At 39.1% G+C, this 19762-nt stretch overlaps 1 protein-coding gene across 1 annotated transcript; it reads right to left on the reverse strand.

Moving 5' to 3' along the window:
• Window positions 1-3315: 3315 nt before the first annotated feature.
• LOC110809830 (uncharacterized) lies at window positions 3316-4445 on the reverse strand. The gene is made up of 2 exons (XM_022035772.2): window positions 4113-4445; window positions 3316-3705 (listed from the first exon to the last, which is right to left on the reverse strand). The coding sequence occupies exons 1-2, from the start codon at window positions 4300-4302 to the stop codon at window positions 3584-3586; spliced, it is 312 nt and encodes a 103-aa protein (XP_021891464.1). The 5' UTR covers window positions 4303-4445; the 3' UTR covers window positions 3316-3583.
• Between the last annotated feature and the right edge of the window lie 15317 nt (window positions 4446-19762).

The raw sequence follows: 19762 nt of genomic DNA on the forward strand, positions 1-19762 counted from the left end.
GGCAGCTAGGTCGTCTTCTCCAGCGAGGGATTCTAGCGGTTAGGGTTGGGGTTTGGTACGGATGAAGATTATTTATACCCATCCGTTTTTTATATGAACTGTTCATCGCGTTTGATCTGAACCGTCCGATCGCGATTAAATAGAGAGTGAATCTGAGTCGTTCATCGCGATCCAATCCGGGCCGTCCATCGCAATTAACTCTGGGCAGTCCGATCGCTTTTGAATCTGGCCATTCGATTTCTTTCATTCGGGAGCGCATCTAGGTCGTCTGTGCGCGTAGAAACGAACCTCAGTCATTCGATCGCGCGCACGCGGATCGCCCACGTGCCCCCCCCACCCCGCGTGGCATCCTGCATCAACGCCTCTGCCACTTGGAGCGTCCTGGTTGGTCAGGACTGCTGACTTAGCATATGACATGGCGAAACTTCCCAAATTGGCCCCTATTTTTTAATTTTTCTTTTAAAAATACTCTCATAACTCAAAATTTCACCCATTTTTTTCTAAATTATTTTCAATTAAATTCTTCTCACATTTTAATCCATTTTTTTTACTCTAAATTAAATAAAATAAAGTACAATAATACAAAATAAAATAATAAAGAAATAAAAATTTGTATTTATTAATTTTTTTTTCCCCCAAAAAAAGAAATTGTGGGTGTTACATGAAATTCCAATATATAAAGAACGTCTTCATTATTTTAATTTAAATATAAATAATATTCGAATTTCATAATTCAATATCACAATTAACTTAATATAATAATCATTGACATCTATATGTCTGGTTAAATATAAATTATTTACATCAAGATTATAAGAATTAAATTCTCCTTGTGAAAACAATTTTTGTAAGGAAAATTCTCTCATGATCAAATTAAATTAAGTTTTATTTATTATTTTTAAATAAATTCTACTAAATTTTGATATATATATATTTTTAAATATAGTTTAGTTTAAATTTATGACTGCATCAATATCATATAATGTTTGTTCTAATATATAATTTTTTTTTTTCAGTTAAAAATTGAAAAAGACTTCCTATCTGTCTCGTCTCGGGTATTTTAATGTGCTTTTTGTTTGGTGTAACTCTCGTTAATTATTCACAAATTTGAGTTTGTAATATGTTGTAACCAATTATTTATATCACTCATCTTAAAAGCATATTCTCCTTTTTGCTTCTTTCTTAAAATTCTTTTGTCCAAGATGATATTATTGACAATGGCATCCCAATATGTTTCCTCAACTCACCAAAGCATTGGCTTATCGGCTATTGTATTTGTATTGGTAGATTTTTTCTTGGAAAAAAATTTAAAGGTTATTACAATGATGGTCATGCTAAATATTTGTAGAAGCATGTGATTACCTTCTTATCATATTAAAACTATCTAGAGTGTCATAATATTAGTATTTGTTATTGAATAATAAGCCTAAAGCCCAATAGAAAGATCTTGAGTTAACCACGTTATTAGTTATTAATTAGGGTGACTAAACTAATTACAATTTAAATATACAGAAATAATATTCAACTAAATATTTTGTTTCTCATAGATTTCAGATTGAGAAAAGAACAACTAAATAACAGAAGGACATGGAGATCAAGGCGTTTGATCAAGGGTCGGGTCTGGTCCGAAAGTGACTGAGTTCAAATCTCACTCTCCACATAATTTCTTATCCATTTTCCTTTTAGGATATGGTAATACCATTTCAATAATCAAGCATTATCAACTAAAGCCAAGCTTTTACTTACCGATGATCCTCTTCTTAAATCTGGAGAACATCTATGAACTTCTACATATTTTTTCTTTCTTTTGGCATCTCCTTTAGTGTCTTGTTTATAATATTTCTTTTGGCATCTCCTTGAAGTTTGAAGCTCTTGAGACCAGTATGCAAATCATCAATCCATAAAATATTTCTTTCTTTATCTCCAGGAGTGACTCATAATTTTATTATTGAGGAAATGTATCTCATTAGCAAATGTACATAGCCTTGAACATTAGCTCTAATGGTTATGTTACTTGGAGAGAGAGAGAGAGATCAGAACGATGTTCACCCATACATTCCATTAACATTCTACTACTTATATGCCTTGTCCTGCCACAATCGAATAAGAGCTACCAATATCCTTGAGACCCACTCGACCAACTAAACTAAACTCAACTTCACTTCCTTCCAACCATACATTTAAATATATTCAGGTTCTGTATCTTCGGTAAATATATTCAAGTGGATATGGCCGGGTTGGTCTAAGGTGCCAGATTAAGATTCTGGTCCGAGTTGGTTCAAGTCCCACTCTCCTCACAAATCTTTTCGTCCTTTTAATTTTAGAATACAATAACATCATGTCAATAATCATGCATAACTAAAGCCAAGCTTTTATCTAACGATGATCATCTTAAGTCTGAGCCTCATTTGAGACCAGTATTCAAATCATCAATCCATAAGTTTTCAAGAACAGAGGCACTCAGGGGTGACTCTCAAGACAGTTTTCACTCCTGATCATAACATAATTCAGGAGTTTCACCTGGAGTGAGCAATTTGAAATAAATTAGAAGAATAGAAGGTACTCACCTGTAACAAGAACAACACCTTTCTTTTACTTAAAACAGCAGGGGAATTGTTTTCAATTGACCCTTGCAATGTTGTGAGAAGGGCCAAGACAACTTATGTCTGTCTGAAGTCCAAAGAAACCAGAATATCCAGTATAAGAGGTAAATCATTTACAGACTCAGCCTCACACCACCTAACTGGAATACTCTTTGTTCATTTCAGATAACAGAAAATAGATTGCAATCCTCAGCCCCTCCCTCTTCCTCAAAACACCAAGTAGAAAAAGTGGGGAGGGGCTGAAAAGTGAAAACGAAATATGAAGTTCTAGATGTCTAAAGTCAGTTTTATCTAATTTGATAAACCATTTGGGAAAGGGAAGCGTATCATTCCCCACAATACTTCACCTCGTTCAAGAAACTCAAAACAAGAGGCATTTGAAGTATTCCTTGTGAATTATAAAGATGGCAAAGCAGGAGCATAACTCATGAGTTTGATCTGGTGAATTCACGCTAACAGAAGCTCAAATGCTCACACAAAATGGTTTGTTGAATAGATATCTGGTACTAGTACACTGAACAATGCTATTCACATTATAGGAAACAAACTACAGTACCTGCCCCCTATTATCTGCAGCAGTCATAAATTCTCATAGAAAAGGCATTCCAAACCTCTATCAAACATATTATATCAAGTGTAAAGATATACAGCTTAGAGAGTATATAACCTCTGCTATTCTTGCAGGAGAGGCGAGCTTTACACAAACAAAATCTGGCTAACAAACACTGATTGATCAAAAGTATGACAGGAAGATTCTAATACAGTAATCAACATAACTTGTTAATGTTAATGAGTTCACAACTATATTGCAACAGGAAATCAAACAACCAAGGTCCAAATCTTTAGCAACTGAATCTGAATACACATTATCATCAAACCAGACCTAGACAAGATTACAGGGAAAGAAAACAAAAAGGAAGACTGTAATGAGATAGCTGTACAGATGTGGCCAAGCACGAAGAGCTTTAGGTATTCATCCACTAGACAGGGGGTATGTTGGAAAAAGAAAAGCCTTTGTATCCCTTGTAAGCATAATATGCTATCCGTGTATAGTAAAACCCCGGAAGAAACAAAATGCAACCCAGCACAGTGAAGAAAATCCCTGATTCATCGTCAAAACAAAATCTCAATTAGAAGCTGAATCCATAATTATTCACTGAAATATTTTTTTTAGAAAAAAAAAAAATCCTGCTTCCTACTTAATGCCTGAGTAGTTACTCTTCTGCTGTCTAAGAATCCAAAATTTCCTTTCTTTAAATCGCCGTCCCAAAATTTATTACCGCAAACTAATTAGCGGTTTTTGTTTCGCGAGTACGGAGAAAATAGAAAACCTAAGAAAGAGGCAATTTCTCTAACAATCCAAGTGCTAAAGAGAAAAGAGAGTACACCGGTTCTCTTTCATTTTCCCTTACTTTCCGAGCAACCAAACAGGTGCTAACTAGCTACCAGATGAAACACAACGAAGAAAGAGGAAAACAAGGAAATTATTTAGCATTTTTAGTAACGTACCATGCCCTCGGTCACCACCGACTCTATTGTAGGCCATGATGATGCCGGAGACAATCCCAAGGGTTCCAAATACGAGAAGAGCAACGGCGAGGGAGATCTCCTTTATTGGCGGCCGATTGTTGACAGCATAAGATGTCTCCATCATTATGTCCTCGTCCGAAATCGAGAAGGCATGGTCGACGTAAGCCATCGATGCCTAGAATCGAGTTCGCTTCTGGAATTTCTAACCAACAAAGATTGAAATTTTCTCTTTTCTTTTTCTTTCTTCTTTTGGAGATTTGACGGAGGCTGGTGGATTTGGCGAGAGAAGTAAATTGAATCCAAAGCTAAAGATTTTTCAAAGGTAAAGGAGGAAAGAGACGAAGATGCTCCAAAGGGTTGGGCTTTGGCCTGCCATTTATTAATTATGGGCGGAATGCGCACCGTCTTTGTACTGCTGCCACGTGGCTAAAGTCACGCGCTTAATAAAGGAAACATCTTTTCGAAGATTTAATTTATTAACGAAGGAAAAATCTTATCTAAAGTAGATGATAAAAGTAGTTTTCTGATTAATTATTTAAGAGAGTTCAAAATTTCAGTTTGACATTGGAGTAATCAAATCATTTAATTAAGGAAGAAAACATAATCAATCATTTAATTAACTTAATTATCAATTCTTTTTTACGAAAATAATTAAATTAAAAAAAAACTATATCGTGTCACCTAATTTCCCTGCTATTATATTAATTATATAAATCATATATTTGTGTATATATATGTGTATGTATATCAAAGTTGAATTTTCTAATGCTCCTTTTTTCTTTGCTTATTTATATTCTTTTATAATTGATGTCAATTTGACAATTTTGATTGATAATAGGCAAACAATTTTGTGCATTTTTCTAATATTTTCAAGAAAATAACTTACATTTATGTTACATATGGCTCACTACCCTAACGGTTATTTTTCTTAAAATAAGTTATTGATAATTTCACATTTGTGTAACTTTTAAATTTATCAATATTTAATCTTGATTTATAATATTGTAACATCTGGATCCAAAAATTTGACTCGAAATAATTTAATATTAATAGAATAATAATTAAATTAAATTAGTTTTTAATCTTTTTATAAATTTTTGAAGAAAATTGAGTTTTTGATGTATTTAAAAATATTTTCGAAAATTAAGACCAAAATAGAAATAAGAGAGTACCTATTTAAAAAAAAAATTGAAAACTAGGGTAAAAATAAAATTAATAAAACTTTGGTAACGTAAACCGTGGCATCAGCAGCACGACCAGCCTCCTTGCACTGCGTGGCAGACACGTGGACACGCGTCTATGTAGGAAGCCACGCGAGCGATCCACGTGCCAGCAGATCCAACAATCTAGATAGCATCTTGCGCCCATGGATGACCTAGATCTGTTTTCTCTTGAGACACAATCGAACGGCTGGAATTGATCAGATCGTGCGGTCCAGATTAAGTATCAAAATAAGAGCAATCCAATGACTAAGGATATGTCACGTCTTCTCAAACGAACAGCCCAGATTTAATGAAAATGAGTATTTAAAATCCTCTCTAAAGAAAACTCTAACCCTAACCACCAGAGAGGAGATCAGAGAAGAAGGAGAGGGGCGTCCGAAAAGCGAACTAGTCGCCGGAGAAGGAGACCAGCCACTATCGTCGTACCAGAGCCATCGCCGACACCAAAAAGGTAAAATTTTTTTCCTTCTGGTCAGAATTGGATTTCAAACCTCCCCATACCCATATCGAAGCTAAAAGGCCAAAGGGTGAGCCAGGAATAACGAGCGAAGCTCAACCGAGCTGCAAAGGCCGCAACTCGAAAAACCCTCTGATGAGCCCCTTCATGTTTCCCGTTTCCCTCGATTTTTTAATTATTGTCTTCCTCATTTCATTTTGTTGTAGGTTAGCCAAAGAGAAGGACTACAAGAGAGGAACAGTGGAGCCATTGCACCGAAAAACTCCTCCACTGGTAAGGTCTCGATTTTCCCATTTTCTAGCCGATAGAGGCTCCCAAACCCTATTCTTTTTACAGGTTTCCACGCAAAATCGGCTAAAATTGACCAAAAAGAACCAAGCAGAGAAGAACTGCTACCGTGGGCGGCGAAGCCGGTGCCATCGTGCCGGAACCCTAAACCGACCAAAAAAATTCAAAAACGCTCATTTTGGCATTTTTTTGGGGTATATTGGGACATGTGACTTGTGTTTTTGATTTCTACAAGAAAAATCTAAGAAATTTGAGAGACGGAAGCGCAGTGAAAAAGACAGCGTTTCGAACACTGATTCAAGATAATAATCTCTCACCATTTTCCTTCGTTACGGTAAATTGAAGTCTAATGACTAATAATGGGTGTTTTATAAAAATTAAAAATCTCTAAATTAATTATAGATTACTAGTGAAAACAGAACCAGTTAGTATATAATTGCCCTAACTATGTTGTTTATTTTCTCCTATATTGTCTAAATTGTTATTGTTTATTTATTTTAATTACCTTCTTGTTCATTGATTGTTTGACTGATTATTCTCACCTATCGACTGATTTGAAGCAAATGTCCTAATCACGTTTTCTTAATTTTTGTATTGTCTATTGCATGACTTATTGTTAATATGTAAATATGAAATATTGGTGTGTAATTGGCGATTGGTTGATAATGTGGATATATGTATAAAAGATTTATCGGATACCCTGGGGAAGGGTGTACGAACCCAGTGCATATAAAAAACTCTGTCATGGACATTATCTCAGTCGAACGGGGCTGAGAAGTCCCATACCAGAAGGGGTTGAGAATTATAGTTCACCCTCATATCAAACGTGGTATTGAGGTAGTGGTATGTTTAGCGTCAATTACCGAAGGGGGTATGGGAACGACTGGTTAAATAATAAATTGGATATTAAGTCCATGCATAGGGGGGATCCCTATGGACCCCCAGAGGTACTGGTAAGCGAGCAAGAATGTAAGTTTACTGCTATTGTTTATTTAAATGTGAAATAAAATATTATTCTAGTTATTGTCTTCATAGATTGGTTTTTAAAACTCATAAAGGTAAGAATGAAAATAATGATTTTTTATGTTAAATGAATTTATTCAAAAATATATAATAGCTCCATTGGTTGTTACGATTTTTATCAATATTTAATTTTCCGTATCGGTGCTAAACATGATATTCTTACTGGTCTTGTAACGACTCCGAAAATATTCAAATGAAATAAAAGATAATTAAAGTGCAGAAGCGTAATAAATGTTCAGGGTTTACATTCCTTACACAAATAACTTACAGTACCAAATAGTGTTATAGAATTCACCTTTTTGATATAAACACAAGAATAAGGAAATAAACAGAAAATAAAGAAATCTAACATCTACTCACAATTCTCTTACGGATCGGGCTATAGAACCTGATCATCTTAATCTGAAATGGTTAAATAAGGGATGAGCTACACTACCCCAGTAAGGATATCACACTATATCACCGACACAGAAGTAAAGATTGGTATAAAATCAATACAACTAATGGAGCACTAAATTTAGTAAATTCATTTATCAATCATAAAAATCATTTACCATTCACTTATCATAGTGGGATTCACAAAAATAATCTATACAGACAATAATATTACACAGATCATGATTCTATGTATAATCAGCAATCATAACACATAATAAATTTATATCCATCATAAATAAATTAAACAATAATTGTCACTCTTTTTACCAGCCTGCTGGTATTCATGGGGGTTCATAAGGATGTCCCCGCTACACGTGAACCCTTCTATTTAACATTCTCAATTACGAGTCGTTCTCATACCCCGTTCGATATGAGCGTCAATTTACCAAACCTCAATACTCCGTCCGGTATGAGGGTGAAGCAGGTCGTCCCAATACTTCGTCCGGTATGAGACAACGTTCACAGTAGGGTTCCCTATGTACCCAGTCCGTCCACCATCTCCCAGAATATCTAGTAAGACTGTCATTTCATCTATTTATTTCATCACACAATTTTTTACCGTTTAACCTTCATTTTTTTCGATTCAGCAGCAAACACATAGAATAAATCATACATGCATTCGAAGTCATAAATTCAATTAATAAGGTACTATCATGCATTTAAACTGTAAAATAATCAATAAAGTAACAGTAGATAATTTTCGGTTCTGGCTCCATTAGCAATCCGTAATTAATTATGCACATTTTCTAAATTCACACAAATATTGTATTATTATTTATTTAGACTTCAATTCTATGATAGGGAATATGGTGAGGGACCCTTACTCGAATTGATACTCGAAAAGCTAAGCTATTCGACTGCGCCTAAGGGCGATTCCCGGGTTCCCTGAATTTTTCTTCGGAAATTGAAGTGCGCTAATAGTACCTACAAATATCCCAAACAAATCCAAAATCAATCTCAGGAGCCACTTGCCCAATTTCAAAATTCCGACACAGCGACTCCGTGTGCTCCGGTGACAGCGCCACCGCCCGTAGCAGCGGTCCGCCTTGGGTCGGCTATTTTCGACCATTTTTGGCCGAATTTGGTCAATTCTGCATTGATCATTGTGATAAAACACGTTAAAGGGCCTCAGTTGGCTAAAAAAATATGAAAAATCGAAACTCACCAGCAGCAGGACTCTCCGGTGCGGCAGCGGGTGGCAGTGGTCTCCTTCCCGGCTGCTGGATTTTCTTCTCCGGTGAGGAGTTCTGGCGGCTAGAGTTAGGGTTTGATGTGAATGGAGATTATTTATATCCGTCCGTTTTTTATCTGGGTCATCCATCGCGTTTGATCTGAACCGTCCGATCGTGATTAAATAGAGAATGAATTTAGACCATTCATCGCGATTCAATCTGAGCCGTCCATCGCGATCTAATCTAAGCCATCCAATCGTGTTCAAATCTAGTTGTCCGATCACATTTGAGGCGGGAACGGATCTGGGCTGTTCGATCGTGGGCATGCGGATCGCCCGTGTGGCCTCTCGCGTGGTGTCAGCATCCGCTACCACGCGGCGAGTCCTGATTGATCAGAGTTGCTAACCGGGCATCCCACGTGGCAGAACTTTTCTAAATTGCAGTTTGACATTCAGTTTTTTATTTTTCTTTCAAAAAATACCCCCACATCCCAAATTTTTATCCATTTTCCCCAAAATTGTTTTCAATTTCATCCTCCTTCAATTTTTACTTCATTTTTACCCTAAATTAAATGAAAAAAATAAATTAAAAATTATATTTATTAATTTTAAATTCCATACAATTTTATTTTGAGGTGTTATAACTTTTCCCCCCTTAAAAGAAATTTGATCCCTCAAATTTATCTCTCACTCTCAATAAAATAGCTGGGGATATTGGATTTTAAAGTCTGATTCTAGCTCCCATGTAGCCTCTCTTGATGTGTGGTTCTGCCATATGACCTTTATAAAGGAAATTTCTCGGCTGTGGAGTAATATGCTCTTTCGATCCACAATACCGACTGGCACTTCCTCGTAGGATAGATTCTCTTGGAGTGGAAGAGGCTCGTGAGCCAAGATATGAGAGAGCTCTAGGTTGTACTTGCGTAGCATGGACACATGAAATACATTATGGACTTTGGAAAGTTCTAGAGGCAGCACTAGTCTGTAGGCGGCGATACCAATTATGTCTAAGATTTCAATGGTCCAATAAATTGGGGGTTCAGTTTTCCCCTCTTGTCGAACCTACAAATTTTCCTGAAAGAAATGACCTTAAGGAACACCCGATCGCTTTTTTCAAATTCTAAATCCCTCCTTCGGGTGTCCGCATAACTCTTTTGTTTGTTCTGAGCCGTTTGGATGTTCTTCCTAATCTTAACTATTTTGGATGTAGTCTCCTCTACCAGATATGGACCGAACAGTTTTCTCTCACCCACTTCTTTCCAACAAATCGGTTATCTGCATGAGCGCCCATATAACGCCTCATACGAAGCTATGTCAATACTCGCTTGGTAGCTGTTGTTGTAGGTGAAGTCTATCAGGGGTAGATGTTATCTCAATGGCCCTCGAAGTCAAGGACACAAGCTCGAAGCATATCCTCTAGTGTACGGATTATCCTTTTTGATTGTCCATCGGACTGAGGGTGAAATGCAGTACTAAAGGACAGCTTCGTTCCCATGGCTTGTTGAAAGCTATACCAAAATCAAGAAGTGAACTTAGGGTCCATGTCGGACACTACTTTCACTAGCACGCCATGTAATCTGACTATTTTTCGGATATATATTCTTGCTAATTTGTCGAAGGAATCGGTCATCCTGATAGCCAAGAAGTGAGAAGACTTGGTGAGTCGGTCGACAATTACCCAGATGAAATCATGTCCTGAGCATGCCTTAAGCAATCCTGTCATGAAATCCATGATGATATATTCCCACTTCTACTCCGGGATTGGTAATGGCTGAAGTAGCCCACCTGGCATTGGTATTCTGCCTTGACCTACTGACATACCAAACACTTAAAAATAAAGTCAGCTATACCTCTTTTCATCTCGTTCCACTAAAATCGGGATTGCATACTTTGGTACATCTTAGTGCTTCTGGGATGCATAGCGAACTTTGAGCTATGGGGCTCTGTCATAATGTCTCTCTTTAACTCAATGTCACCTGGAACACACACTCTGTCTTGGAATCTGAGCAACCCATCGGCGGAGACTTGAAATTTTGAGTTAAATCCCTATTTTGCATCTTTCTTGAGGGTTGCTAGGGAGAAATCAGCGAACTGAGCTTCACTTATTCTTTGGATTAACTCAGGTTAAACGGCCAGGTAGCCCAAACATATGACTCTCCTCAGGTCCTAAAGTCGTACCTATTGTGCGGCCCCTATTTGTCAACTTTTTGAAACCATCAAATGGGCTAATGTACATGCACATTTCATGCTGAGTGCGTCGAATTCCACGTTGACCTTACCCGGGTGATACAAGAAGTCGCAATCATAGTCTTTGATAAGTTTTATACACATTCGCTGACGCATGTTGAGATCCTTTTGAGTAAATATGTGTTTCAAACTCTTGTGATCGGTATAGATCTGAAATGTCTCCCCATATAAATAATTGCACCAAGTCTTCAATGCGTGTATGATTGCGGCAAGCTCTAGGTCATGGATGGGGTAGTTTTTCTCATGACTCCTTAACTGTCTGAACCCATAGGGCATAACCTTCCCATACTGCATCAAAACACAACCCAGACCTAAGTAGGACGCATCACTGTAAACTGTATATCCATCAGATCCACTCGGTAAGGCCAACACAGATGCAGTAGTCTGCCGCTTCTTTAGTTCCGAAAAACTTCTTTCACAATCCTCGTTCCACTCAAACTTGATATTCTTCTTTGTGAGCCGAGTCAGAGGAGTAGTTAAACTAGAAAACCTTTCCACAAACCTGCAGTAATAACCCGCCATCCACAGAAAACTACGAATCTCCTTAACTGATGTCAATTTTTCCCAACCGAGCACTGCTTCAACCTTTTCGGGGTTCACTGACACTGCATCCTTTGATATGATGTGTCCTAAGAAAATAGTTTGTTCAAGACAAAACCAGCACTTACTCAACTTTTCATATAGCTTTTTTTCCCTGAGAACCTATAAAACTTGAGCTAAATGATGAGCATATTTCTCTCTGCTTTTTAAATAAACCAAGATGTCATCGATGAACACAATAACAAACTGATCGAGGAATTATCTGAAGACCTTGTTTTTCAAGTCCATGAAGATAGCTGAGGCGTTGGTTAGTCCAAATATCATGATCAGGAACTCATAGTGTCCGTACCTAGTTTGAAAGGCTCTCTTGGGGATATCTTCTGTCCTGATTTTCATCTGATGGTAACCTGAACGTAGGTCTATTTTAGAGAATACCTGAGCACCTTGTAACTGATCGAATAGGTCATCGATCCTGGGGAGGGGATACTTGTTCTTGATTGTGACTCTGTTCAGACCTCTGTAATCAATACATAACCTCAATGTCTCATCTCTCTTTTTGGCAAAGGGACTCTGGCACCCCAAAGGGACACACTATGTCGGATAAACCCACTGTCCTGTAATTCAATGATCTGTTTTCTTAGTTCCTCCATCTCAACACGGCTCATGCAGTAAGAAGCAACCGAAATGGGCTGGATACCTGGCTGAAGATCTAAGGTGAATTCTACTTTTTTGTCCTCTGGCAGTTCGGATAGTTCATCCTAAAACACATCTTGGAAGTCTCGGAGTACCAGAATCTTTTAAATATAAATCTCTTCCTTGGGTTTGCCTAGTTAAAAAAAACAGTAGGGTTAAAGTACTCGATAATAAGAAAATTCATCGTGAGGGAATAAATGCTAAACGATTTTTATTAATTTGTAAATTGCTCCTCATTAGGAGGATTAAATACATCCTTCTTGCTAAAATAATATTCGGTTGTATGATACACTGCTAGCCAGTTCATTCCTAAAATTACATCAAAGTCTCCCATGTCTAATTCTATTAGGTTCACACTCAATTTCCTATCTGTTATATATATGACACAGGCTCTGTAAACAACTTCTCCTAATAGTGTCAAAGTCCTAGTAGTAGACACAACCAACATAAAATTAAGTTTATTAGGTAATACATTAAATTTTGATGCAAAAATAGGTGAAACAAATGAATGTAATGCACCAGTATCAATCAAAACATGAGCAAGATGGTTACAAATAGTGTACGTACCCTGTGCCATGTCCGGGTTGGCTTCTGCATCATACTGGGTAAGATTGTAAGCTCTGTCTTGGATAGAAGGTCTAGCCTAATTCTGGTTCATCGGGCACTCCCTCGCATAATGTTGGACACTACCACATATGCGACAAGCATTGTTGAGGCGTTAGCAGGGTCTGTCCCCATTATCCCTGCCACTGGGGCTAGAGAAGGAGCTTGGATCATCGACTTGAGCCTCTTGTTCTGTTGAACAAGCACAGTAGTTGCTAGTCTGTGGGGTGGAGCTGAGGGCCTGAGGTTTCCTGCTGTCTAAGAAAAAGTGACGAAGCTCCTCTCCACTAACTCTACCTTTGCCAGAACAGCTGAATAAGTCCTGAGCTCAAGCACAAACAGCTGCCGTCTGATCTCTGAGTGAAGACCCCACTCGAACCTTCTAGCCTTCCTGCCTTTATCCAATAATGTCTCAGGAGAATATTGGCCCAACTCTAGAAACTTACAAGTATATTCTAACACAATCATGTTTCTCTGGACCAACTGTACAAACTCTATCCCCTTCAGATGTCAGAGATACTCTGGAAGGTACTCTGCATGAAATGCCGCCAGAAACTGTTCCCAAGTAATTAGAACAGGCAGGGTAGTCTGTTTGAGTTCCCACCAACAGTCTGCTTCTCCCACTAGCATGTAGGTGGCAAGGGTGACTTTTTACTCGGGAGTCACTCCTAGGGTCTTGAAGGCCTTCTCTGTCTCTGCTAACCAGTACTAGGCATCTTTAAAAGAGGATCCCCCTATAAAAGTAGATGGGTTTAATCTTTTATACCTCTTTATGTAGCTTGGGTCGATCATGATAGGAGCTGGATCTCGTGGAAGAGGGACTGGGCTATTCTAAGGATGGACTAGGTGGCCATGTGGTGGTATTTGCTGATAGGCAGGGGCACCGGATTGTACTATGGTGGTGTTGTGGTTAGGGCACTGGATCATACTATGGTGGCGCCAGGTGGTACTGTGGAGGAGCAGAGTCGTACCGGGGTGGCTCGGGGTCCTCTCGCTGTGGGGGTGGCTCAACCTATGGCAGTAGGGGAGGGTCAAGTAGCTCCCTCCTTTCCTGTCGGCCCTGCTGGGGGGCAATGTGTCTCTCCAGTATCTCAAATATCCAGTCAACATCTTCTCTAAGCGAACCATCTCGGGCTACTCAGTTTAGTGGGGTTCTTCCTCTCCTCATCTATCTATACCTACATTTCACAAGGCAAGGTTGAGTGATGATCTAGTGTTTTGGTGTTCCCTAAGGATTTTTTGTAAGGAATGGGTCCGAGAAACGCGGCTCTGATACCAACTGTAACGACCTCGGAAATATCTAAAGGAAGTAAAGATAATTAAAGTGTGAAAGCGTAATAAATGTTCAGGGTTTACACTCCCTACACAAATAACTTAAAGTACCAAATAGTGTTATGGAATTCACCATTTTGAAAGAAACACAAGAATAAGAAAATTAATAGAAAATAAAGAAATCTAGCATCTACTCGCAATCCGCTTGCGGATCGGGCTCTATAACCTGATCCTCTTGATCTGAAATGGTTAAATAAGGGATGAGCTACACTAGCCCAGTAAGGATATCACATTATATCACCGACACAGAAGCAAATGTTGGTATAAAATTAATACAACTAATTAAGCACTAAATTTAGTAATTTATTTATCAATCATAAAAATCATTTACCGTTCACTTACCGTAGTGAGATTCATAAAAATAATTTATACAGATAATAATATTATACAGATCATGATTCCATATATAATCAGCAATCATAGCACATATTATAAATCTATATCCATCATCAATAAAACCGAAACTCACTGGCGGTGGGGCTCTCCGGTGCGGCGGCGGTCTCCTTCCTGGCGGCGGGGTCTTCTTCTCCGACGAGGGGTTCTGGCGGCTAGGGCTAGGATTTGGTGTGAATTGGGGTTATTTATATCCGTCCATTTTTTATCTGAGCAGTCTATCGTGTTTGATCTAGACTATCTAATCAGGATTAAATAGGGAGTGAATCTGAGTCATTCATCGTGATCCAATCTGGACCGTCCATCGCGATCTAATATGGACTGTCTAATCGTGCTCAAATCTGGCCGTTCGATCACGTTTGGGGCAGGAACGGATCTGGGCCATTCGATTGCGGGCACGCGTATCGCCTGCGTGGCACCGCGTCAGCATTCGCTGCCACGCGGCGTGTCCTGATTGATCAGAGCTGCTAACCAAGCGTCTCATGTGGCAAAACTTTCATAAATTTCAGTTTGACCACTGATTTTTTATTTTTCTTTCAAAAATACCCCCAGAACCTAAATTTTTACTATCTAATCGCGATTAAATAGGGAGTAAATCTGGAACGTTCATCGCGATCCAATCTGAACCGTCCGATCACGTTTGTGGCGAGAATGGATCTAGGTCGTTTGATCACAAGCACATGTATCGCCCGCTTGGCCTACCGCATGGCACTGCGTCAGTATCGCTGCCATGCGGAGCGTCCTGATTGATCGGAGCAGCTGACCAGACGTCCCATGTGGCAGAACTTTCTTAAATTGCAGTTTGATCCATAGTTTTTATTTTTTTTTTCAAAAATACCCACAGAACCCAAATTTTTACCCATTTTTCCCAAAATTGTTTTCAATTTCATCATCCTTCAATTTTTACTTCATTTTTAACCTAAATTAATTGAAAAAATATATAAATTAAAAAATTATATTTATTAATTTTAAATTCTATACAATTTTATTTTGGAGTGTTACAGGGTTAGTGTAGTTCATTCCCTATTTAATTATTTTTATATCAGGAAAACCAAGATGCAGATTCTAAACATCAAGAAGTAGGTTGCGAATAAAGCTGTCTCTCGCATCCCATCAGAGTTTCCCAGCGGAAGTTAACTCCATAAGATGTCAGTTGTGTTTTCTTTTATTTATTTATTCTGTTATTGAAAACTTCCTTAAAAAGACATTCTTGTTTTCATATTGGGCATCCCAATTCATTGTATAAGGAATATAAACTTTAAACTCTTAATTGCTTTTGCTTTTACAATATACATTCATTTCCTTTAAGTTTTGGGCCTTTACTGTTGGTATCAGAGCCGGGTTCCTCGAAATCATTCCTTGCACAAAAATTTGAATCATTCAAAAATAACCCAACACTCAACCCTTTCTCGTGAAATGAATGTACAAAGATATGAGGAGAGAAAGGCCCCCACTAAATAAAGCAACTTGGGATGGGTCATATTGAGAGGATGTCGATCGACTCTTCGAGATGCTGAAGAGACTTATTTTTGCCCAACAGGTACGAGAAGAGAGGAAAGAGCTGTTTAACCCTCCACCACTGCCACAATATGAGCCACCCCTGCAATGAAAAGATCCAATGCCACCCCAATATAACTTTGTTCCTCCACTGTATCATCCGACACCGCTACAGTATAATCTGATACCCCCATTGTATAACCAGGTGCCGCTATAGGGCCACCAGACCCCTCCCCAGCATAATCTAGTTCCTCTTCAACAGGACCCAGTTCTGCCCGCGATTGACCCAAGCTATATTGAGAGATACAAGAGACTTAACTCATCTACATTTGCAGGGGTATCCACCTTTGAAGATACTGAATACTGGTAATCAGAGACAGAGAAGACCTTCGTAACTTTTGAGGTTGTTCCCGAACAAAAGGTCATACTTGTTACCTACATGCTCGTGGGTGAGGCACGTCACTTGTGGCAGCTGAAGCAGGTCCATGCTGCCCATTCTGGTTACTTGGGAACAGTTCCTAGTAGCTTTCAATACAGAGTACCTCACAGAGCATTTTTGACATTTGAAGGAGATAGAGTTCACACACTTGGTCAAGGGTTAGATAATAGTGTCTGAATATGCTCGATAATTTCTAGAGTTGAACTGATATTCTCCTGAGAGCATGATGAACAATGGCAAAAAGGTAATGAAGTTTGAGTGAGACCTTCGTCCTGAGATTAGGCAACAACTATATATATTCGAGCTCAACACCTACTCAGTCGTTCTAGCCAAGGCATAATTGATAGAGAAAAACCTTCGCATCTTTCCTCCAGCAGTGGACAATTCTAGACTCTCAATTCCACACTGCAGACCAGTACCTACTGCACCGATATAGTAGAACAAGAGACCTAGACCCACAACTCAAACTCCTTTTCAAGTCCCAGTAACAGGATGCGATAAGACTTGTCAGTACTGTGACAAAGATCATGGGGACCAACCCTATATCGTCTCAAAAATATCTACCGCATATGTGGAAGTGCCTAACACTACGTAAGAGAGTACTCGTGGAATCAGAATCAGGCCAGACCTCCAATCCAGGACAGAGCCTACACCCTCATCAAGCAACATGTTGAACTAACCCCAACGTAATACAATGTACGTAGACTATCTGTAATCACCCTGCACATGTTTTAATTGATACTGTTGCTTCATATTCTTTATTTCACATGCTTTTGCAAAAAATTTGAATGTGTTACTTGAAAATATTTATTATGTGTTGTTTGTCTCTACTCCTTTGAATGAGATACTATTAGGGAATGTCATATACAAAGCTTGTATTATAGAAATAGCAGATTAAAAATTGAGTGTAGACCTGATAGCACTAGACATGAGAGATTTTGATGTAATTCTAGGGATGAATTGGTTAACAGCGTATCATGCCACTGTAGATTATTTTCATAAGAAGTGTGTATTCCATCTTCCTAACGTAGAGTCCTTCATAAATTAATAAAAGTTTTTTATATTATTCCCTTATGATAACTACATTGTTTATATATTGCTTTAACTCAGTTATTCTTTTTTACATTAGATAAGCCTAAGAAAGAAATTTGTATTCAAGAAATTCTTGTAGTCCACAAATTTTTGAATGTATTTCCTGATGAACTACCTGGACTTCCGATTGATAGAAAAGTTAAATTTATCATAGATCTTCAATCTAACACCCAGCTTATCTTAGCTACCCCTTAACATATGATTCATGTAGAGATGAAAGAATAGAGGAAACATATAAATACTTTATAGGATAACGGGTTCATCTGACACAGTATATCTCCTTAGGGGGCTGAAGTCACATTAGCTAGGAAAGGAGATGGATCCCTGAGGTTGTCTATTGACTACAGGGGATTGAATAGAGTTACAATCAAAAACAAATATCTCATCCCCAGAATCAATGATCTTTTCAATCAGTTACACGGTGCTCAGCAAAGTACCGCCTTCCTCGGACACATCATATCGAAGGAAGGAATTAGGTAAAAATATTATTTGGATTTAATTGAAATTGATTTTGGGAAAAAGAGGTGAAAATTTGGATTCTGGGGGTGTTTTTGAAAAGAAAATCAAAAACCGAGGGTCAAAACGCAATTTAAAAAAGTTGTGCCACGTCAGCAGCCACGTTAGAAGCCCCGGCCAATCAGGACACGCCGCGTGGTAAGGAAACGCTGACACGGGACGGGCCACGTGGGCGATCCACGTGCGCGCGATCGGATGACCAAGATCCGTTCCCGCGCACACGGACGGCCCAGATCAAACGTGCGCACGGATGACCCAGATTTAATTCCAAATAAATCGCGATCGGACGGTCCAGATTTAATCTTGATGGACAGTTGAGATTAAAAAGCAAAGGGTATAAATAACCCCACCCACACCTGACCACAAAAACCTAGCCGTCAGTGCCTCGCTGGAGAAGAAAAACCAGACGCCGGAGGAGCCGGCCGCTGCCACCCGCCGCCGCACTGGAGAAGTTTCCGACCGCCAATCGAGATAAATTTTCTCCCCCTGGTTCTTTTTCGATGCTGAATCTGCCTATGGCCAAACCGGAGCCAAACCACTGGCCAATCGGCCGGAAAATCCCGCCAAAGTCCGGCGCCGCCGCCGCGACTCCCCTCTGTTTTTGCCTCCGATGAGGCCCTTCCTGGCCTCTGTTCTATGCAAATTTTATACCATTGTGATCACCGTTCTTTTCTCTACAGGTTGATCGGAGCTAAACATCAAAACGCGATTCATGCCGGAGGAGCCGCCACACCCGAGAGCACCGCCGCCGGTAAGTCTCGATTTTTCGTGATTTTTTGGCCCACCGAGGGCCCTAGGGTTGTTTTATCACAGGGACCAATGCAAGTTTGGCTGAATTCGGCCGAAAATGACCAACCCGAGGCGGATCGCCGCCGCAAACAACGGCACCGTCACCGGAGCACGGCAGAGCCGCCGTGCTGGAATTTCGATATTTGCCGAAAGGGGCCCTAGGTCTGATTTGGGATTTTTTGGGACACGTGCAGGTACCGGCAGTGTGTTTCAGTTTTCTGAAAAAAATTCAGAGAAATTAGAGACAGCCCGTAGGCACACTGTAGAGTCGATTTCAGACTCCGAAACAAGTAAGGACCCCTCACCCTATTTCCTATCACGGTATTAAAGCTTAATAAATAATTAAATGGTATTTTGTGACTTTATAGATGTGAATTGATTAAGGTTGCCAATAGAGCCCGTATCTAGTACATTGTTGGTCAGTTGTCGTTTGATCTATTTTTTTCAGTATTAAATACAGCATGATATTTGATGTATTTATTTTATGGTCTCGTATGCATGAATTATGGTTTCTTTTATTATGGTTGGTATTATGGTGAACTCGACACTGTATTGTCTTGTTTGGTGTCAATTACTGGTTTAAACGTTTGTGTATGATTGGATGATTAAGACCAAAGAAAAGGGCAAAAAAAGGTTATGTGAATTGATGAGTGGATAATGTGGACAGCCTGACTAGATATCCTGGGAGATGGTGGACGGACCGGGTCCATAGGGAACCCTACCGAGAATGTGGTCTCTCATACCGGACGGAGTATGAAGACCTTATGTGTTTTGGCGCCCATACCGGACGGGGTATGGGGACGGCCCGTTTCACCCTTATACCGGACGGGGTATGGAGGTTTATCCATACCGGACGGGGTATGGGGATGGCCCTGGAATCAGGTTATT

Source organism: Carica papaya, chromosome 7 (assembly GCF_054855325.1).
Source record: "Carica papaya isolate Zhongbai chromosome 7, ASM5485532v1, whole genome shotgun sequence".
Taxonomy (NCBI): domain Eukaryota; kingdom Viridiplantae; phylum Streptophyta; class Magnoliopsida; order Brassicales; family Caricaceae; genus Carica; species Carica papaya.

What these genes read in the sequence shown, in the direction of transcription:
- LOC110809830 (XM_022035772.2), bottom strand. Translation starts at nt 4,302, where the DNA reads ATGGCTTACGTCGACCATGCCTTCTCGATTTCGGACGAGGACATAATG. An exon ending in CGGTGGTGACCGAGGGCATG is followed by an intron (nt 3,706 to 4,112) that starts GTACGTTACTAA and finishes ACGATGAATCAG; the next exon opens with GGATTTTCTTCACTGTGCTG.